The 23930-nt window shown below is 40.0% G+C and overlaps 1 protein-coding gene across 1 annotated transcript in view; it reads right to left on the minus strand.

Annotated features, from left to right (window-relative positions):
• Positions 1-6132: 6132 nt before the first annotated feature.
• nalf1 (NALCN channel auxiliary factor 1) overlaps positions 6133-23930 on the minus strand; it is a 35308-nt gene continuing 17510 nt past the window's right edge. Inside the window, exons 2-3 of the mRNA XM_044019672.1 lie at positions 12650-12821; positions 6133-7517 (exon numbers count right to left, since the gene is read on the minus strand). Of these exons, the coding sequence (XP_043875607.1) occupies positions 7219-7517; positions 12650-12821 (471 nt within the window). The 3' untranslated portion in view covers positions 6133-7218. The remainder of the gene's footprint in view (positions 7518-12649; positions 12822-23930) is intronic.

Consider the following 23930-nt stretch of genomic DNA (forward strand, 5'->3'; position numbering starts at 1 on the left):
AACAGCATAGTGGAAAGCTTCATATAATTGTTTCTTCTCATATATGAGACGAGGAATCAAACTAGAATAGAGATTTGTAAACAAATGGATACGATGCAGTTTATATTGAAAATACACATTAGAACTCATGTTTCAGTTTTGAAATGTAATGTGAAAACATTTTCTTTTTTCCAATTTCCCGGCGCCCATTGACAACCCAATGGTGCCAGGAGCTTGTTCAATGGTGTGCACAAGATGGATGGGATGTGACGTGTGTCCTGGAGGCACAATGTGAGACTGCAGAGTCACTGGACTTCAGTCGTGCTGTGTGTTTCTGTATTTGTTACCGATGTAGGGATCTTTTTTTCTGGCATAAAGACTGACCTTATCAAGACCAGTAATCCTCATGGAGACCAAAACCTGGTCCTAATAAGGCAGAAACTCATTTCACTGAGATCAGAATTTTGGCCGGGTTGAAGTTAGGATTAGGCATTAACGGGTGAAGGTTAAGGATAAGGATAAGGGATAAATTTTTGTTAAGGCTGTCCAAATGAATGTCAATGCAATGCCCTATGAAGAATAGCTGCAGAAGCCTGTGTGTGTGTGTGTGTGTTAGTTTGTGCAGCACCTTGCTTCTCCACTTCCCTCAGACAAAGAGGATCATGTAAACACATTATTCTCCTTCACTCTGGTGTCAACATGTTCTCCCTAAGGCAGCAGCAGCAGCAGCAGCAGCAGCAGCAGCAGCAGCAGCAACAGTTCTTTTTTCCCTCTTTGTCACCGTTCCAGCTCGCTGTTGCAGCAGGGCTTTTGATGCAGACGAGCCCAGGCACGAGGTGGATGGCGTTTTGGTGTTTTGGGCAAAGCTTGGCTGAGGTGTTGAGTCTCTGAAGTGTTTTGATGCCAGTCTCTTCAATAAATAAAGTCAGACTGGAGAGGAAAGTGGGCAGTAAAAAGGATAAGTTGTGGGGGGATGATGGCAGGGGTGGATGATGTGGGCTGGGTGGATAAACTACGTACTCACACAGTATGCTTTCTGCATCGTTTGAGATCATCAAGACAGAGAAATGATATTAGATTCTCAGAAACTTCATCAATGAAACTTGAAATATGAAATGTGTTTAACATTCAGTTTATATGTTATTATTTATTATTTAGTGCACTGCAGATAAAGTGCAGATTGTACACAGATCCCTTGTTTTCTAATACATTAATTAACTGTTTCATCAGATGGACGGAAAAAAGGAAATTGGACAAAACAAATTGGCATGAGCACTGATTTTGGCCATAGGACAATCTATATTGTTAAACAGTGTGTACAGTTTAGGTGAAATTTGGCAAAAATTGAGGATGAAATAATTATTTTTAATTTTTTTTCCCCAGAATGAGCCTTTTATATTAAATAAGGAGTGGGGTCAACTCTATGTTTCTACAGTAGCCCACAAGTATTGTTTTTCAGGTATATTATGAAATGAATGTTAGTGTTCTTGGGATAAGGCTACATAAATGTTCATACATTTTACACAGTGCACCTTTAAATAACCTTTAAGTACAAAAAATGAAAGTACGGTTGTTTTACATGTGTGTTGCTGCTTTTTTAGATTAAAAGTGGCTGAGTAAACACCAACGCTATAATTGAAAAGGTGCAGCTTCATTTTTGATTAAAATATGAAAATGTCACCTGGTGCGAGTTGATATAGCAGCTTATACTTGGCGAACAGAACACGTCTAATGTGTGGCAAGTATATTATTTTACAATCATCACAGTGTTAAAGGGTTTTTATTATCAAATCCTAATATATGGATATGGATGGAAACCTCATGTAGAAGAAAAAACCTGAGATGCAGGCATATCCGCTGAGTTGAGGTTGCCGGTAAAAAGGGAAATGTGGTTAGTAGTGCATGTAAATGTTAAAGGCACAGGTAAGGTGACAGCTTTAGTTTCCGTCCAACCGCTTTAACAACAAGATCTGCCTCTGGAGTCATGTGAATGTTTGTAAAGTAAAAGTATGTTAATCTGCGGTGAAGGTGAACAAACAGGTTTTTTGTGTCCACATTACCTTTAAAGTTCATTAAGTTTCATCTTATGGATCAGAATGGTGCTCACAATTATATGATTATATTTGTAATAGTTTAAAGGTCAAATTATACTTGTTTTTTAGGGTACAATCATTAATTGTTGTTTTTCATTACCCCTGAGTGATATACATTATTATATAATGACATTATTTGTTCAGACCATTTCTGTAGGATATTTGATCGGAAATATGATGTAGACGCAAACTTAAATTTGAATATACGCACTGTATGCTTTCATTTGTACATCGATTGCATCATTTATACTGTTTATTGTGGAATATGATCTTATTTATTAATTATTTAATATAAAACAGCCTGTCAATGCTACATGGTTCACCGTGCTGACGGTTCACTGCGTATTTCTCCACAGAAATTGAATCACATTAGCAACAACTATACAGCTCATTTTCACAATTATTAGTGTCATGTTTTTCTTACCTTACGAACTTGTGTCTACTGTGAGTGACAGCTCCTCTTCCATGATGTCTGCCGTATTTCTACAGAAGCCCATAAGGACAATTTTGTCCAATTTTGTCCCATAACACTGGTTCCAGAGAAGACCGTGTGTGCTTTTTCCTCCTACACACAAGGAAGGGGAGGCCAGTAAAATCCTACACAATGAACATTTAATAAAACAAAAACAGGAGAAATAAATCGATTTGAAACATTCAAAGTAGAACCATGTAAGTTCAGCACCCACAGTTATGTAAAGTGCATATGGTCCACTAAATCCAAAATTGTCATATGACGCCACCTTGTGGAGAGAACGATGCACTCCACGGCTGCTGCTGCAAATTCACTGTTACATACTGGAGTGATCTGAGGTCTCAAAATGACACTTTACTGACCTCTGCTGGTCATTACGAGAAACTTGCCATTTCAGAAGCTTCTCCATGTGAGTTCATTGTAAATTCCTCCTTTTTTATGAATGACCCCATGAATAAATATAATAAAAGTTATTTACTAGATAATTAAATAACAAAGAAATGATTAAAAGTTAAATTATTGCTATAATGTGCTGGTGGCAGCAACATGTGATGCTAAGGCTTAAAAAGTTAAACACATTGAAATACAATAATATTATTACAATAGTGACATACAAGTAATAAAAAATAAAATATCTACCTGCTGGCTTATTTAAACATTTCTCCATGTATGTGCAAATCACTGAACATGAAAAAAATACAAACACTAGTAATGTTTAACATAATTTATATTTATTTTCTTTTGAACAAAATGTTAATAAATGTATTCGTTTTACGTCCAAAAAAGATCATGACTCGTGGGACGCATTTTATAAATAATTTCATCCAAGTCTTTTTGTAGAAAAAAAAGAAAGTAAATTAGCAAACTAAAGCATCTCTAGTATGACAATATGACAACGTTATCATAATTTTTTTCTCTATATTTGAACCCTTTTCTCAATTTCAAGCTCCACATTTTTTGTATATATTTTTGAGACCTCTTTATTTCATCTTTTTAACATCCAACTTAGTCCTACTCATCAACTCACACCACTGCTTTAGACAACAGAAAAATGCGGCAAAAAGTCTCAAAAAACAGACACAAACCAAGGAGGCAAACAGAAAACACTGAGATTCCAACAGTGGGGGTGGGGTGGGGTGGGGTGGGGTCAGTGGAAGGGGAGGCAGCCATTTTGGGGATCCCACATCCTCAGGACATATTTACAACAGAAAGGACAAGGGGGCTTGTGGTGGGGGTGGAGATGGAGATGGTGGTGGTGGTGGTGGCGGTTAGAGGGTAAAGGGGGTGAGCGGTGAGTTCAGGGTGGGGCTCATCTGCATAGATCCACATGACTCAGATCATGAACAGCTAGAGATCGAGGGGACGGAGCACAACAAAAGTGTGGGCCTGTGACACGTCGCTCTCGTCAACACACTTTGTCACGGAGAAAACAACCAAACAGAATGAGAACATTGCAAGAGGATATCAAGCAAAAAACAGGGGGGAGAGGAGAGTAAACGGGGGACTGAAAACTATGAGGCACCCAGAGGAGAGGCAGGTGTAGACGTAACGTCCATCTGACAACCCACTCTGATGCTGCATGTATGTGTGTGTGTGTGTGTGTGTGTGTGGAGAGTGAATCAAAGGTCATTACGTGAAGTGAGGTATGGTTAAGGGAGGAGGCACTGATACCACGTCTTCCCAGCCATCAACAATGTAGAGATGGAGTTAACTCCATTCTCTGACCATCAGAGGGAAACGACTAAGGCTACATTCAGATTACCAGCCACAGTGTTCGAATCAGACTCAAATCAGATCAGATTTGATGACTCACATTCACACTACAAATGGCACACGTGCACACAGAAATCCTGTTGGCATGTGTCAACAACAGAAAATGTCATAGGATGACGATTATGACACTGCTCCATTGTTGTTTAAAGATATAGTATGTAACATTTCTGCATTAAAAGAAAGCAGTTTCATGCTGCCCATGTTTATAGTGTAGTATAGTGTAGAGTAGCGCCAGAACTGTATAATGGAAAAGCACCATAATGTTATATATTTTCTTGAGTCGTGTCCATACATTGGCCAAAATGTGTCTTAATTCTTTAAATAAAATAATAATAAAAAAAAATTCTATTTTTATTCAAGGTCAATGTTATTTTGGTCGCCTTTTAATGACGTTTCTGTTATAACGGGTACACACCCCCTTTCAACTATTGAGGAAGGAAATGTGTAGTTACTAGTTACAATTCACGCAACTCCCAGTGTCAATAAACTAGGTTTTGTGTTATTGTTTTGACTGCAGCAGCGGAAATTGCGTACTGTGCGTTTAATTCTGCCAGTGCACATTGGCAAAGCTGGATTTGGATATGATTGGTTTCACATACTGTATATATACTGTATATCTGATCAAGGACTGAAATTTGGATTTGACAGTGGGATTTCGCCCTGAAATAAATCAATCAGCCTGGTAATGTGAACATAGCCTTAATTTTCCCCTATCACTTGTCACTAGTAGGGATACATCTCTTTTGCTGTCCAATCTCAAGCTGACATGGGGAGTTTAATCTCTTCTTAATTCCTTGTGTGACCGGTTCTCACTGTCACTGTGCACTTTTGTGGAAAGAGGCATGCAAAAAAAAGAACAAACAAAATGGGATGGATCAGCCCTTTAAAACTCCTCACGCTCTTTGCTCACTGACACTAACACAGCCCTTTGCCAGTGAAAGATAGTGGTCGATCAGCTTGTCTAAGGGTGATTTAGGAGTTGACTGATTGATTGATTGATTAGCTGTGTGGTCCTCAGTCGGACTGCAGTGAAGAGACCCCAAAGTGAGACTCTTCTTCTCTATATTGCTCCATTGCCAGTGTCTGCCTCAGTGGGTTATGCAGCAGAGAGGCACTCAGAGGTCTGGGGCCTCACTTGTCAAAGCTAGAACTGCTGTAAATAATGTTTGTTAACATCCTCATGAAGTGGATTAATCTTGTCAAATAAAAGCTCATTTAGACGGTGAAACAACGCCAGGTTGCCAAATATGGCCAACCTCATTCTTAGGAAAGTTTAAAGCAAAACTAAAGCCATATTTTTAGAAAAATGCTTTCTAAAAATGTATTATAGGTAAAATCCTAGATTGCCAGCTGGGACACACTTAAAAATGCTTATACTTAAAAGTTGTTGCTCCTTTATCTTGCATTGCAAGACATTTTTCTGCTGGAAACTGACGATTATAAGCCACTTAATCTCCCTCACCAAAGTCCATAGAGAAATTCAGCGTTTTTAGCTGGCGGGGACTTCAGAGCTGCTGGTCTACTGCTGCCTCAATTGATAAGTTTGTGTCACTTACGTAAATCCGCACAAAGAATTTCAAACGCCGAACTCACAAGATAACATGTTTGAACTTACTGATGGAGGCAGCAGTGGATTGTTAATTCCTGTGAGTTGTGATATAAAATCAGTGATTTGCTATGTGGACTTTGGTGTGACCAGCGAGTGGTTTATAAACCGGCCAGAAAAAGTCTGTTTGACAGAAACACAATCTGCAAAAGTACAAAATAATAATAATAAAAAGAGGATGGCGTATGGGTAATATGCTGGGTTTTTTTTCTGTAATAAAATCAAATCCTTAGAATTTAATGTGTTTTATTTTCAGTGTTGTGGAGTTACATTCTAGGAAAAATGCCTAAGAAAAAAAACTGACTCAGCCCCTGTTTGGTGGATAAATGAGGCCCCAAGTGTTTTGGCTTCACAAAACTGCCCTCTAGTGTCCCTGGGATGTCCCTACAGTCACATGCATGTCAACTGTAAATACTCAACCCTACCCTCTGAGGTAAACCAAACACTCGACCACCGCTTCCTGTAGAGTACAGCGTCAACTCCTTTAGCACCCCATAATTGTAAGGTGAACCATCACTATCTTCATCTTTCCTAACTTGCTAAATGGCCCAACAAGTTAGAAGAGGGAGAGAGCCAGTTTCAGAGCACTTAAGGTCCTAAAACATGTACTGTCAAAGAAAAAAGTAAAAAACAGAAGCTGGACATCAGAATATAGAAGAATCACAAACAACATGAAGCATGGATGAGCTGGTCCTGGCAGGCCCTCGAGCAACATCACACAAAAGGTAGTTAAGAAGATGCCTGAAAGGTAATGATGCAGAGCAGGAAGTGGAACAGCTGATATGTCAAAAACATTCTGGCACGTGAAAATAATGCAGCAAAATATCTAAAGGGTAATGATGAGCGAGAATGCACACACTCCATCAATGTCTGTTTTTCCTCGGATGTGCTGTTCACATGCACACACACACACACACACACACACACACATACGCTGAGACAGAGGGAGAGGGTGGAGGGAAGGAAGGGAGGAAGTAAGGAGAGGAGGGACATTATGCTAGAAAACATTTGGATGGAATAGAAACAATGAGCAGGTTTCAAGTGGCAAGAGGTCAGTTCTTCAGGGGGGTGGTTCCCAAACGTCTCGGTTTGTTGATGTCCAATCCCAGCACCCTTAGCTCCAGTTAAAACCCTCCCACTACCTGTGGTTGATGGTTCATCTACGGCAGATTGTAGAGGCATTTCCAGTGTGTCTCGCCACATGTGTCCCTGGCGGCCACAACAGTGTAAAAAGCCACAGTCCTCTAGAGCATCATCACTCCTCACAAGCTTCAGCCTTAATTCAACCCCAAGGTTCACTCCTCATTAGAAGCACTCTCCTCTGGTGAGAAGATGGCAGCCATGCCCACCAACGTAGAATTATGGGAGGCTGAAATGACGATGACAGTGTGTAGGAGGACGAGAGCCAGCAGGCAGATCTTCAGTCGCCCGCTGCACAGTCTGGGGGTGGCGGCGGAGGTGACCGTGGCCCCCTCAGGCTGGCAGGAAGAAGCAGTCCTTTTTAGCGTCCCGCCTGAAGGGTTGTCCATTTTGGAGTCCCATCGGACGTCGCAGCACTCCGCCTCACTGTCTGACTGACGATCTCCTAAGAGTCCTGAGAAACAGACCACACAGGTTGAAAACACTGTAGTATACAGCATACACAGCAGATCTATAATAAGGTTTGGTCAGGCTTGTTTGGTATCTGACAAACTATTGTGCGAGTGTTCAGAAATTAGAAGTGGGCGTGGTTAATGCTTAGCGGGAGAGTGATGTGTGCTGCAGTGGGAGGGCCCGATGAGGTCTTCCCAAGAGTTCTGCACTTGACTTTCTCATGAAGTATGAAATGTCTTGTCCTCCAGAACTGACTTACAGGCCTTTAATGACGTCTAATGGTGGCACAGCAAACTGCAACACAGCGAGGACTCGCTCACCCTTCCCTTTCCCATGCGCTTCAAGGGACTACGGTGGCCTTCACATACCACAAAGGATGCTGTTGTGTAGTAGGCTTTTTCTTAAAAATATGAAATTCACACTCTTTTTTTGTCAGTTCAGGCTGCTGTAGAAAAACAAGACCCTTGCATACAGTAAAAGCCTGTTATTTAACACTTGTTATCACTGGAGTTTGTTATTATTATTATTAGTATCGTATTTAACTTAATTTAATTAAGCTATTTACTATAACATACATACATACATAAACATGTAGCAGAATTATTGCAAAACAAATGACTATCCTGAATCCATGAACCTGGATTAAAGTAAAATTGATCATAGAATACACCGGATAAGATAAAGTAATTACACACTTATAGAAACAGCAAATACACTTATAGGTAGTATATTACAGTTCTGCCCATAAACCCTATTAAATGTTACACACTGGACCTTGAACACACTTTAATAATGCTGTAACTGTCTTTATTTCAGTTTTCTGACATTATGTTCTCCACTTATTTCACTGTTGGATGTTTTAAAAGTGTGCCATTGTCTTGTAAAGGTCACTTGTGGCCACAACACCTGCTTTTTTCAAAGGAACACCTTTTTTTTTCTTACTTTAAAACAGTTTGATGCCTCTCTGACTTTTAATTGAAATAATGAAGCCGTTTTTTTTCCCTCTCTGCCACTGAATCTCCTTCCATAGCAACAATAAATTCTTTAATAACCTTTTACCATAATGTAAATCAAGTGATAATAGGGAGGCAATAATTCTTCTGCACCTCCTTTGGGCTCTGTTTACAGCCTTTGTTTACGCTGGCCCTTCAGACAGTGACCAATCACGTACTGTAGCTCGTCGTAGGGCGGGATAGAACAAGTAGGGAAACGTTTTCTTTCATTTTTAATTTTCATGACTGAACTTAAGGTTACTGTATGTTGTGGGCTGTTCATTTTGGATTTAGTATTTCATTTTGGAGAGTTTTTTTACAGAACAAACAGAACAGAGCCAAAGCCCTTCCTCACCCTGCAAAAGATGAATTATAACATCAACATTGATGATGTTGAGTGTTAAGATAACAGCGTCCTTCATCACAGCATTTTGACAGTGGCATAAAGTTTCAATAATGCAGTAAACTGCAAGCATTAACTGCATAATCAACGACCAGACAAAAGAAACTGAGGTATAAAACAGACTAGCTTCATCTAAACAGAGCAAGTACATCTGAATGAAGCCTATAAAACCAGCATCTACTGCGGCGATCATTTAAAAAGCAACACTGTGATTGTTACCTCATCAACACTCCCACCCCACCCCTAAACTGTAAGTGGATCAAACCCAGCAGACCACAGTGTGCAGCTCTGATCACGACAGGGAGGCAGAGACACAGTGACCCTCGGCTGAACTTAAATTAAAGGCCACAGCCACACGCGGGGTAACGCATCGCTGCATCAGCTGATGACTGTGGAAATCATAAGTAGCCGGCGTGCAGAGGGAGTTGTCACTGCACTCATCTGCACAGGGAATACTCAGCTGCAGAGTTCTCATTGAAAGGCACAAGGAGAGGGCAGCTGATGGATGAGAGCAGATCTGGGTCAGGCTGATCTGGCATGGACAAAGTTAAATTCTAGACCAAAAACGTGACCGGATTTTTAAAAACTGCAACTCATTCTATTTATTTAAGGACACGAAAGTTTGCTATGATGGTAAACACCAGGAGTTTTAATTATTCTACCTGATTAGCCGTCTCCTCAAGACTGTGAGGGGGAAGTACATGTCCTGCTGCGTTTGATTGGCATCTCCCTCACTGCTCTGTTGTGTTTACTGTACAAATATAATTCCACTGAGGAGGCTCCATATTTTCTTTGAGCTTCCAACTTCACTTAGAAGAATAATAATCATCAAAAAAATGCATTCTATTGGCAAGTTGACTGTGAAAGAAGAGTGACATAATTAGTGTCCTCTGACTTTTAGGATCTAGTTTATCCAATAGCACTGAAGTCACTGAAGGAATCATTGAAATATTCACAGTCCACAACGGTGCTTCCCTCCTGTAACTCTGTCTTTTGGTTTAAGGTTTATACATCTACAGTAGCGGTGGGTCAAAATATCGATGTGCTGATATATTGTCGTCCTGCCTTGTGCAATACGATAATCGATACGCCAAGGCAAATATCGATATTTTTAAGCCAGCCGTGGCTACTTCGTGTCTCCTCATGTCTAACTTCCTCCTTGAGGTTACTGCAGGATAATGGTGGAGAAAGTTAATCCACGTTCAAAACATAGACTTAATGGTCATTGTTCTCTATGCTGTGAATAATCAGAAAATAATCTGCATTTTTAACTTTTCACCGACATTTTGTTTTCTTCAGTTACACAGATATTGTGATGTATCGCTTCACGATTGTCTTGCAATATATTGATTATCACGGACTCATTGTACTGTGATATTATCGGTATCATGGACCATGTACGGCACATCATATCACATCGTGAGGTACCCTGTGATTCCCATCCCTAATCTTGAGCACAGCAAGCTTATGTGACTCAATGGTGGCATAATGACATCATTTTTTTATGTTTATGTGCTTATTTGTGCTAGATTACATGATGATAATCTAATTTTTACAATCTAAAATTAAATATTTGGGGACAGAGGACGTTGTTATCTTGACACTCAAAATCATCAATGTTGACGTTATAATTCATCGTTTGTAGGGTGAGGCAGGGCTGCTTCTTTGGTTCTGCTTTGCTTGTTCTGTCAATAAGTTTGACATAAAAACCAATCCACTTCAAAAATTACATTAAACATTGATTTCACTAAACCAGACATACAACAATTAAAATCCATAATTAAATCCAAAATGAAAGAAAACGTTTCCCTACTTTTTCTATTCTGCCCTACAACCAGCTATGTGATTGGTCACTGTCTCCTGTGAAGGGCCAGCGTTAGCAAAGGTTGTAAACAGAGCACAAAGGAGGTGCAGAAGAATTATTGCCTTCATATTATCACTTGATTTACATTATGGTAAAAGGTAATTGAAGAATTCAGTGTTGCTATGGAAGGAGATTCAGTGGCAGTGAGGGAATAAAAACAGCTCCATTCTTCCAATTAAAAGTCAGGGAGGCATCCATATACAATATACTGTATATAATAAAATGCAGTGGCGATCACTCAGCCCTAAGTACTAAGTTCAGATTTAAGCATTGGCCGAAAACCAGTTTCAAAGTTTAAGGGATATTAAAAAGTCAAGGTATCAAAACAACAAACATTTTCTGTCATACCATGTCTACTAAAAGTTATTTTTAATGAATCACTCAGGTCCTGTGTGGCGAACCCTCCTCTTTTGGGTTGGTGCTAGTAGTCAATGAGATATATTTTCGACGGTGCTGAATTTGGCAGAGCATTAGAGCTGCCACAGATAATCTATTAATAAATGAGTAAATAAACTAGCAAATTATTTGCCAAATATCATGATAATTGATCAATTGAGACTATTTTTTTTTTGGTTTCTTGGCTCCTCTAAGACTGGTTCATTTGTGAACAAAATTGGACATTGAATGGCATGGGAAATGACGATGGGGGAGGGGGTTACATGGTTAATTCAAAAGCCTGTGGTTACAAGATGAATCCAAAATGCAAATAATCACAAACTAAAATTACTGAAATAGTAATAGTGTGTAATTAAGGTGGAATGCTGTTAAGTCAATCAGCTCTACACAACTCTCCGTGTTTCTCAGAATAGCACTGTTTTGTTTTTGTGTCTGTGAGGACACAAAGAGATGCATATTACATCACAACTGACAGGGAAGGTCGAGGCACAGCAGCTACACCAGTTAACAAACTTCAGGTGCTCAGAAACATTAGTGTATGGACTTCCAGTCGTCCTTTCAGAAGAAGTCTGAGGTGGCAGCAACACTAACACTGTTTTGGTGACAGATGTTGCACACTGGAGCTTTAAATCAATTGATTTTCTTTCATGAAAATGGTTGGCCCTTCAGTCACTTTGATACCAGAGCTGCACCAAGCCCCTGGATAAATAGTTTTCTGAAACTGATTAAACTCAGGTAGAATTTGCTGAGAGGCTATGTACAGTTCAAAAAGGGCAGCACACATGAAAACATCATGTCATGATGATGAAGCAGGGCGAGGGATGGTTTCTCTGCTGCCTCTGGTGCCTGGACAGATCATCAAGGGTAACTATCAGATTGTATGTTATGATTTTAACAGAAAATTAGCTCATTCCTGTTGCCATTTGAAGGTCAGTAAAAGCGACATTCTAAGTAGTTGACATCAACCTTTTCTGATCACTGGTAGCCTTTTTTCAAACAGCTCCTTAGTTTCTTATTTCCCACATTTTTTACAAGCACATTTTGGTTGGAAACACTGCAAACACCTGTGCGGGCTTCTCAGCCCATGATATTACGTCGCTCGTCTCTTCCTGATAACTTGAGCGTTGGCAAACAGCCAGCGTCTGCTCCTCTGAGGCGGGGTTCTTGGTGATTACTACTGTATAAACTGCAGTAAATATTGAGACACGGGCCAAATTCAATTCATCAGTGCATTGTTAAGCTGTCCTTGCATGAGCTGGGCAGCGCTCGAATGCACCACTAGATGTCATCAGAAAGCCTTGAGAAACACCCCTCTTGTTTTCCTTGAGGAATACCATTCAGCCAATATGGAGACACACATTAAGGATGAATTAGTACTGAGTGGCCTCATATAAAATGCTATTCACTGAGAGTAATTACATGAGGAGGCTCTCGCTCTCTCTCTCTCTCTGTGAGGAACGTGAGTAGTTGGTATTAACCTGTGCAGATGAAGCTGGGGCTGCCGCCGTGGATCAGGTCATCGTTGTCGGGCAGAATGAACGGACAGCTCTGCTGGACCTCCAGGCAGTACTGGTGGCACGGTACTTTCCTCTGACACGACTGCTGCGTGGTGGGGAAATACTGAGCACACAGCCAGGGCTTATAGGCCGTCTGAGGGGAAGAGAGAAACAAGATTACATGCAGTAAATATGTTGTGCTCTAGTTATTTGGCTAAAGTTATTTGGCTCTTCAAGCCTGTTAGGCTTCCTTAGTCATAGAGGAGTGCGTTCATTTTTAAACAAAACATATGCTTGGTCCTTATTTATCATCCCGACACATCATCCAGCAAAGTAATTACCTGTAAACCACTGAGCACCAGACACAAAATCTTTTCCTGAATAGATACTGAGCACTTAATGCATTAATAAAGGCTCAGGAGATTTCAGCCAAGGCCAGTCTGTTAGCAGAGCCACTCTGGATTAGTCTCACAACTTCCTATTTACTTTCAGAATAGTTAAAAGTTAATGGTACTTTAATATCAGACAGGGGCTACAATAAGTAAATGTTCAATCATTTCATTAGTTAATCAGTTGTTACCACACATTGTGATTAAAGGTTAATCACCAATCACCAAGTGTGTAACAAATACTCTGCACTCATAAAGAGGAAATAAATAGTGCACAATAAAATGCCATTGCTGCTTTTTATGTACATTTTACAGTCTGTTCTTAAATTAGGATTATAATGTGTTTCATTTTTTTTTGGTTTTTTTTCTGATACCTGGCACTGGCTCATCCTCAATTGTCTGAAACCAAATATATATTACATTCACCATCATATAAGGCAAATAAAAGCACTGAATCTTTCACATTTTAAACAATGAATCAACACAAATGCTGTTAATTAGTGAGGCACGTTTACTTTTAGTTTCAGCTTTGCACTGTATAAATATATTCAGTCCAGGTTATAACAAAGCCACACAAAATGAATTACCTCAACGACGTCGAGCCTCTGTCCTCCTGCAAGTGTTTTAATAAGAGACAGCATGCGATAGGAAATGCAGAGAATGTGCATAAGGAGACAGATGGTGACATGTACCAGCCAAAGCCTCAGGCCTGGAAAGCTTAGCAAAATAAAATGAACTAAGGGCAAACCACAGTCTGCTGGATTCATTCTCAGTGTAGCCTTCTCTTGATAAGCTTTTTACCGGGATTACCACCATAGAAGGGAAATTACAGCACCGAGAAACGGACAGTCCCTCATACAGAAGCTGTAATCTGATTTCAAACCGTCTCCAGCCATCAAAGTCAAACATGGTCAGCCAAAATTCTGATGAGTCCATGTGACCTTTAGCAACAAGACCTTGTCACGCAAGTTCAGTTTTACACATGTTAACAAACCTCTTTGGATCAGAAAAGTGAAAATAAACTCTGTGAGTCTAGTTTTACTTCAACACGTTCCTTTGCAAGGACATCACACCAAACACTAACACTTAGTGATTGAAACCAACATTTAAAAGTAAATATTTGCTTTTCAAAGGTTTGACAAAGTGTCTAATGGACTAATTAGCCACAGTGTTAATATACCTAAAAGTGTAGAAATATTCATAATATTCATGCACACGCACATTTGTAGACTTATGGACACACCATGTTGTCTACTACAGCTACAATCTCGTAGGTGAGCAACAGTCTGGACAAACAACTGATCGATTGACTGACTGACAGACAGAGAAATCAGTGACATATCTGTTGTTAGGTAATTGCAAGTACATCAGAACATTATAAAGTATACACTAAAAAAGCATCAGCAATTTGGACTGTCCCGTCATAGTGGCTCCTATCAGTCACTGTGCCTCCTGTAAACCAGCACAGTGGGTTTTGACATATTATGCATTATGTCAAAAGAATAGATTGCAATTTTCACTGATCAAAGTGTGAAGGTGGTAATGTGGCACACTCCACTCAGGCAGTAGTGGTACAACAGTGATTTTCCAAGTCATGAACCACGGACAAAACCGATAAATTAGCAGCAATCAGTTACCAAGAAGCTGAATAATAAAATGTTCAACACTAACAGAGCTTTACATGTACAAAATAACATCATACAATTTGATTCAAAGGTGTCGGGGACCAAAAAAAACTAAAGTGATGTTTTTGAAGGGTGGTTGTATGAGGTATTGACACATTATCAACACTGATTTCACTGAGCTAGCACTGAGAACATGGCAGATTTTAGCCACTTAATAAACGCTCACATAATAAAATCTATTGGGGCTTTTCCATGATACAGGTTTAGCACTACTTGGCTCGACTCCACTTGTTTTTTTTTTGCTTTTCCATTAGGGATAGTACCTGCTCTGAGCGAAGGTCCAAGCGAGCTGAACGATACTAAAATGTGATGTCAACAGACTGCCGGCCACTGATTGGTCAGAGAGTGTCATCAGTGGAAGAGTCATGAACGTGACGTCCAACACTAGAATCAAACCCGCCATTTAAAAAAAAAAAAAAACACCAATAGCATTCCAGTAAGAAATACATGGCTGCTGTCGGCAAAAATACACTGCAGTCCATCAACAAGGCGCAGATGTTACAGCAGTTTTGCACCACGGTGCTATTGCGACCCCGCCCATGTTAAAGAGGTCCTATACTTCTATTTTTGAGAAGTATTCTCTCTCCCGCGCCAAAGTCACAAAAATGGCAGCATACTAATCAAAGTCTGTATTGACAATGAAACCTGAACTATCCCTTTAAGTCTTTTTTGACGCTAGGGTGAACTCTGCATACTGTGAACAATTGCTTTTAGTATAGCACTTGAGTCAGGGTTGACTGACTCTAAGTGAGGTCACATGACCTCTATAGGCTCGACCCTTACCTCCGCTCAAGGCTCCTGCTCAACGCGTTAACCACAATGCCGAAAAACACAGAGATTCCTTGTGCGCTGTATACACTGAATCCCATTGATCCGTGAGATAATGCAGGAAACAGGCTTTTGAAGCCTTTAAATGTATAATATGAAGTCATCAACCACTACTTTGACACAATCAAGCCCTCAGAAGTTTGGCATTTCCGGCCTCTTGCTAAATATTTAGCATCGGGCCTATGCAATCATAGCCACCCACGGAAATGTCATCACAAACACAATCCCAAGGAGAAAGATGTCACAATGGAGAACACACTGCACGCACAGTTAATTATCCCCTGTGTTTTTTAACCACAGGGGAACATCTGCGGCTCGAAGATGGGATAGTTAACTGTCAATGCGGTTTTTAAAGTGTCATGGATGTTTGGTTAAATTACACCCAGCACCGCCACAGGGCTAAAAAGGTAAATCTCCACTTCTGCCCCTCCTCCAAAGTCACTTGTATCTCTAAATGCTGAGAAATCACACAGGCTGGTCTGACGTACAAAAGATAACAAATGTTGCACACGCAATTATAATAATTACAATAATCTGATTATGGTTGATGAGAATGATAATGACAGGAACAACATGGATTCGAAATGCTGCGGTGAAATCAAATGTATTCCCGACATCCATGACTTCATGTTGATACTGTACGCATTAAACCCTCCTCCACGTTTTCCGGGAAGAAAACTCATCCTTTAAACACAAAGACAGTAACGCTTCGACACTTGATGCCAGATCAGTCTCCATTTTAATTTAGGTGACACTCACTGTGCAGATTGCATAGGGAAAAACTATTTGGTTCTGTGTCATAATAAACACCTTCATTCACACTATAGCAGCGACGCATCTGTGTATGTTCAAGGGTGATTCAGATAAATCACACTGACACTTTAATTCCCACGATCCTCTGCTTTTAGCAGCAGTGTTCTCCTCACAGAAGGCAACTGAATGTGCAGAGGAGAGAGTGACTGAAAGCCAAGAAAAAAAAGATCCCTGTGATCATTGATTACATGCATGTTTTAGTGGTTATGGGGTTGCTATCATTGTTTGAGGTGTTAAATGCATGACTTAAGATTTTCAGATTTCTGTCTGCACAAATGGCTGCTCTTTAATTCGTGATGATGTAGCATAAATTCTTGCCAGCGTTGAGATAATCTGTCTAGGGATGCCACGGTTATCAAGCGAGAACCAAAACAATACGACCGCAGTCAGACAGGAAATCTGGGTCCTCCTGAAGATGTATGCTGGCAGTTGCCAAGGTAACGGCTTTTTCTGCTTTTCATTAGAGCTCAATGGGTACTGCCCCACTCGCTGTTGGTTTTCTGTTTGTGTGCACACATTTTAGCCCACATTCACATCTCTGCATGTGTGTGTGTGTGTGTGTGTGTGTGTGTGCGCTCAACGTGAAAAGGGAAGCGTATGAGAGCAAATTGAGTTAGTCAGGAAGCAGGCCTGGAGTCTGATTCGATCAGTCTAATGTGTGATCAGTGTGAACGAGAACCTGGCACTGAAAGAGCTGCTGCCGCGATGTAGTTTTGTCTACTTGTAGGCTACTGAGGCCTAGAGACACAGTCAGAGAAGACATGCTGGCAACCGTAACCAACAGGGTATTTACGCCTGCAGTCTATCTCAGTACAGGCCCGGCCATGTCACCCCATTTAGGTGTTACATCTGTCAACACTCAAAATCAGTTCTGAAGATGAAATGAAGGAGAAAGTGGTAATATAAGCCAAAAGTCTACCAATAAAACATCTAAACGAAAGGCTCAAGCTGCAACAAGGATGGCCCCCTGCAATGAAGCCATGGACTGTTCTTTTTCTGTCATACTTCTACACTCAGCCTGAACAATTCAACATTTTCAAATTGAAATAAAAAAGAAGAGAAAATAGCAAATAACAAAGGATGCTGTTCAATTGTTCTATTTTTTTTATTGTTAAGGCTGCAGCAATTAATCAATTCTTAATTGATGAACTATTTAGTTAAAGGCCACATAGACCGGAAGCTCCAATTAACGCTGCGTTTGTGTGTGTATCAGCGTCATTACCTCGTTTATGAAACCCTAAAGTTTCAGAACAAACAGTTCAGCCACTGCTGAGAAAATAGTGTTGTATTGTTTTCCTGGGCTCTGCGAAGCGGATCGGCACTTCCTTAATTTGATGTCGTCATCAGAAATCCTCACCACCGTAGCGCCTCCTGGTGCGGCACTAGTCTGGGCACATCCGGTTGCGTACATTCAACCGCAGAAGAAGAAGAACTACTCTCGTTGTAGCTGCTGAGATGCAGAGCATCCACTGTGCCAGAAGGGGGAGCTGTGTATCTGAGAGCTAGCCTACCAATGACGTCACTTCCAGGTACCTGGCCAATCACAGGACAGTGGGAAAGCTCTCGTTGTCTGGCCAATCACAACACAGTCCACGTTCTGGGGGTGTGGTTTTGGTCTGAAACAGCATGGCTGACGAGAGCGTCAGTGAGGAGATATTTTGATCGGCTCGTTTGCAGCGATTAGGAGGTTTTTAATCATGAAAACAAGTTAATATATGTAAGTAGACCTCCATAACTAACATATATGTGCGATACAAGCATTCTATGTCACCTTTAAGTTATTTGTTTCAGTCCCTTTAATGTTTTAATGTACTCCTCTATGACAGTAAAACGAGTATTTGCGGTTTGTGGACAACAGCAAATCAATTAAGTGAGAAATTCAACTGATTAAGTGACAATGAAAATAATCATTGATTGATTGGTGATTAAATGTGCTGGTTTTACAGATGTATGTGTGTGTGTGGAGAATTGTGCAGAGAGAATCCATGATTGCACAGACAATTGTTACTCACTGTCTGACAGACTGCACTTTTCATATTGCACTACTTTTGTTATTTTCATTCTGACAGTTTGTGAGAGCTCTTATGTTGCACTGAATTATGTTTTAAATTTAAATTATATTCGCTGTGGTTGTAAATAACTTGTTTCTATTTCATTTCCCTTACTGACTATTTTATTTTCCTTGCACACCACTGACCAGAGCAAATTCCTAGTATTGTGTAAACTTTACCTGGCAATAAACCTGATTCTGACATGGCATTATATTAAAGATTAATCAAAGCATTTTAGGACTTCATACTGGATCATATATAAATAAATATATATATATATATATATATATATACATATATACAGTAAGAAGTCCTAAAATGCTTTATATAATAAAATATGTATATATATGTATATATATACATATATATATATATATATATTTATATATATATATATACAGTATATGTATTGGAAAAATATTTTTTTTGTGAATCCAGCCCTAATTTAGATGGGACAAAATGTACATTTAATACAAAAATACTAAAATAATTTATTAAAATGTATTTATTATTACATAGATGGACCAGTCCAATTAACAGCACAGTCGCTCTTTCAATGGAGACAAATAAGTCATTTATTTATTTGTGTATGCTAAAAAAGAAATCATAATTTGAGTGAATTTTAGTGCGCGCTGTTTTACTCAGCACATAACATAATTGTCAGAATGCACATCGATTGGCTGCAGGTTTTAGTTCTTAGCAAAAAGCATTCTCAGATGAAATGGAGGAACAACCATGCCTCAACAGGGAGTGTGTGTGTGTGTGTGTGTGTGTGGGTGTGTGGGTGTGTCAGTGTCAGTGTCACTGTTTTGTAACGTACTGATGTTGCGACCAGCAGGCAGCGAGCTGCACTACATGTAAGAGGATGGAGAATTACTGAGCTAAATGTAGCGTCACATAAATTAGCAGCAGCACAGGAAGAGAAACATTAACGATGAAATGAAATGATCCTCAGTTGATGTGAAGATTTCCTCTCTGCGTGGCTTCAGGGTGATCCACAGCTCAGTGCAGGTGGATCTACAACATCGCCACCTGACACACTAAATGTTGTAAAACCAGTTCAGTGTCTCAGGCTGACAGCTCGTGTAAATCAGACATGCAGAGCGACTCTCCCTCTCTTCTGTTTCACCTGGGTGCAGGGCTTCCCTTTGCAATTCCCCTTCACATGCCTGTCAACTGACACAGACAAGACTGTGGGAGAGCCTGTCTGCAGACAAAGAGGAACCACTGAGCTGCTGCAGACGTGCACGTGTTCACTGAATATGCATTCGGCAGCAAAGGTACCAGCGGCAGCAGCAGTAAATGTCAAACACAGAATAACTATGGTAATTTAAACCACTTATTTCCTTTTAACTAACAATTAATCAAACTTAAATATGAATATCTTCTGGGTTCTTCTGAATATCTTTGATTTGTGGACAAAACAAGTCACACTGGGAAACACAGAGTGCCTTTTTAATGGACCAACATTTAGTCACAGCTCCACTTTAAATGAACAACCATGTAGAATTAAAATCACTGCTACTTGTGGAAACGGATCCTTCACCACAACCTGGTCTTTAAACAACAGATGGAAGTGGATGAGGAACAAAGACTTAACAATAATTATTCCTTAGAGGACGAGCACATAAAACAAGAAGGACGTTCTGGGAACCCAGTGCTTCAGCAAGGCTATAACACCATGTTCAAGAAGGTGGGGTCTGGCAATTTATCCAGAGCCACTCACACATTTAACGGCTCCTTCTCTGGCTCATGCTGTGCCTCTCTGCAAAAATTCAAGAAAAACTATTAAGAATGATTTTGCAGCCCTCCTGATGGATGGATAAACAAACGTGCAGCAGTGGAAAAACTTCACCTCGCAGAGACACAGTTTTAGTTTGGTTGGGTTCATTTGTTCCTAAATGGATGTAGAGCCACAGCACAACAAGCACAATAATGACACACCATTACAGATTTTTATGCAAATGTGTTTAAACATTGGGCCATATTTCAATCCCAATACACTATAATTCTACCATTCACTGTTATTTTTACTTTGAAAAGCAGTTAGCCACCTATTGACACTCTTTATTAGGGGTGGGAATCGCCAGAGTCGCCATATAATATTATCACGATATTTAAATCATGATAAGATATTATCACGATATTTAAGTCACGATACGATATTATCACGATATTGCTAAATCATATATTGCGATATACTCACACAACAGCTCTACTGAATATGTTGTTTGCTTATCCACAAAAAGTTTATTCGTAACATCAGTTAAAAATGATACAATTATAACACTAACACATTTTATTTCTATAGCGGTTCTCATAAATTTAATTTAAATAAATTTATAAATAATAAATTTTTCTGGATGCAACAGTTATATGACTCTTCTAGTCATTGATAGGCTCCAAAGTACAGTACAGTGTGTGTGTATTTAGCCATTATGATGTCTAGTGTGTGCACAGTGATGAAGTAGTAAAACAAGTCATAAAACTGTGAACCCAGATAATGGCAGTCTACTCCTGAGCCGAACACCACAAATCAAGTGCCAAGTTAACTGCACTCATGTAGAGTTAAAGCTTCAGGGTATGTAAAAACTTGAACTCAGCACGGTGTGAATTAGGAGGTATCAACACTCTCTCTTTCTCTTTCTCTGCAGCAGGACAGTGTTGTCGCACACACTCACTCACACACTCACACACAGACAACGCTATAAAGTGGAATGACAGCCGCAGCTATAAAAAGCGTATGAGTCAAGCTACGCAGTGAGATCCCGGTTAGAAGCTGAATGACACAGATCATTACCACTCACACAAATCATGGCATCGGTACAACAGGAAGCGGCTCTCACACTACCTGGGCTATTTTCAGACGTGTTTCTTCATTTCATTACAGCCAGGATGTGTTTTGTTTTTTTTAGCACTGTAATGTACTGAGTGTGCAAAAAATCCAATCCAGATTCTTGATAATGAAAAGACTTGTACTGTATTAAAACACATTTTAAGAAAGACTGGGTGGTAGAGGAGAATTTGCATATGCTACACACATGAAAGAAAAGAAACGCCATCAATCTTGGCAAAATGTTGTGACAGGACTTTGATGCACTAACAACTCAAATCACAGCAGCTGCCGCGGGTCACTGACGCAACCCTTGGATAATTCAGCAGGACAGGGATGTAAACAGGTGTCTGTCTGTCTTCCTGCATCGATGTCCACACTTATTACATCCCATTCGCTGGTGATGTAACTTATCCAGACGCTGTATGTGTGCTTCTGGAAAATGACACTCTGGGGCTGAGTGGCCTCAGCAAATTAGATGGTTTGCAATTTCAGCGCAACCCCTAAACCGTTCATCTTCCACCAACATGTGTTCAGTAAAATCAGGAAAATTTGACATTTTCCCTCCAATTTAATAAATAAACACCACATTTTTGTGCTAAAGAAATGCATCACACTTAGTGCTTCTCTAGAAACATGGCAGCATAAGATGGCTCCTTTGTAAAGCAAGGCCCTTGCCTAATACATACCCAAAGGAAAACAAATAATTTTTATTTTAAAACAATTACACAATTGTGCAAACATGGGTAGTGTATTCAATTTATGCCAGTTATCCCTAAATGTTTACATGATGCACAAAAACCACACACACACCTCTAAAAGAACAACGTTTCAAAGGCAAAAACAGTAAACAGAGGCCTTGATTAGTGATCCATCAATCATATTGACAGGCTTGTATAGGTTTCCAGGAACAGGGAACCTTTAAACTGGAAATGCTACACAAGATCACATGGCATTATCTGAAGTTAGAGCATGAGAGCAGACTGACAGGATCCGAGACATTTCTATGATCGCTGTCATTTATGTCAGCTCCTGATCCATGTGTGGACATGAAGGATCAGATCCATCAGCACATGATGGCAAAGATTGCATCAATTTCTCTGAATTATAATTTGTAGATTAGTTCCGAGAAAACGTGATCGTGAATGTGCGCGGCAGGATTTGTTTTCAGCCTGCTTTAGCACGCAGATGCATGTAAACAGGTAGATGTAAGCGCTGGCTTGTAAATATCCTATCTGCTGCGGGAAACAAACCCAATTTAAACTGGACAAGAGGTCGTTTCCCAGGTTTGGTTTCATGTTGAGCAGATTAAGACGCTCTCTGGTCACATGAGCCGTGTTGGCTGGATGCCAGCTCTGCAGCTCTTCTTCTGTAGAGGTTTAAAGAATTCATTTTAAGCTGGATCAGAGTTCAGAGAGGCCACTGAATAGGTCAGTGTGGCTCTGCTTTCTCCATCGACAGAGCCAGCCTGCTGACTGCAGGAGGCTCAACCTAAGCCCAGAACATATCGACTGAATCCCTCCCCCCAAAGATGTCGCTCCAGGATAAACATGGACGCACAAATGATGAGCGGGGGGGGTGCTTTGACAAACAATAAAAACTGGACTGAGCACATGCTATGCATTTTTTAATCACATCCCGGAAACCTCAACTCAGCACTACTTCCTGAAGTCCACAGGCTCTGGTTCAGCTCCGGATCATTCAGAGTACATTAGAAGGAATAGTCTGACAATTTAGGAAAATACTGTATTCAAATGAACACTGAACAAACATTTGAAGCAGGGGGAAGGGAGTAGTTTTATTTAAGGTTTAAAACAATTACGCCCCAGAAAATAACTCATGACACAAAAGTGGGTCCCGTACCTGTTCCGGATGTTGGACATAGAAATGTCTACTGCCGTTTAGTGCCTATAATATGTCAACAAAAACAGAGGAGGCTCCTTGTTATGAACCAGCTGACCGGACTCCTGACCAAACTCCTCACACACATACCATCAAGCCAACATACACTGTCTGGCCAAATAAAAAGTCGCCACCTGGATTTAACTAAGCAAATAGGTAAGGGGTTGCTGCAGTTGGTCAGGTCTAGGTTCAGCAACATTATGTGTCCAAAGAATGATGTCAGCTGACTACCTGAATATAATGACTGATCAGATTATTCCATCAATGCATTTTTTCTTCCCTGATGACATGGGCATATTCCAAGATGACAATGCCAGGAATCATCAGGCTCAAATTGTGAAAGAGTGAAGTGAAATATAATTGTTTTTGTTTATTTTGTGCAGTTTTGACATTTAATTCTATTTCTTTCAGCTTCATGCATGCAGTTGTCACTCCTGCTCAGTCTGTGCTCTGAAGGTAAAGAGATGCAGAGAAGTTAAATATCTCATGTTGTGGCCTTATGTGTTTTGCAGTTTTGATATTTAATTGCATTTCATTCACTTTTATACATGCAGTTGTCTTATTGTGCTCTGAAATTCTATAAAAGTGGGTCATGACTTAATGACCATGGTCAAATGTGGGTCCCAGGGTAAGCCGAGTTGAGATACAGTATAAATGTTAATAATTCAACATAGAAGATGGAATTATTTAAGCTATTCTATGCTATTATTGATGCTATTGTTTACACAGTGTTTCATACATGGACTGCTACAAGTAGCTATA

Source organism: Solea senegalensis, linkage group LG2 (assembly GCF_019176455.1).
Source record: "Solea senegalensis isolate Sse05_10M linkage group LG2, IFAPA_SoseM_1, whole genome shotgun sequence".
NCBI classification, from domain to species: Eukaryota; Metazoa; Chordata; class Actinopteri; order Pleuronectiformes; family Soleidae; genus Solea; species Solea senegalensis.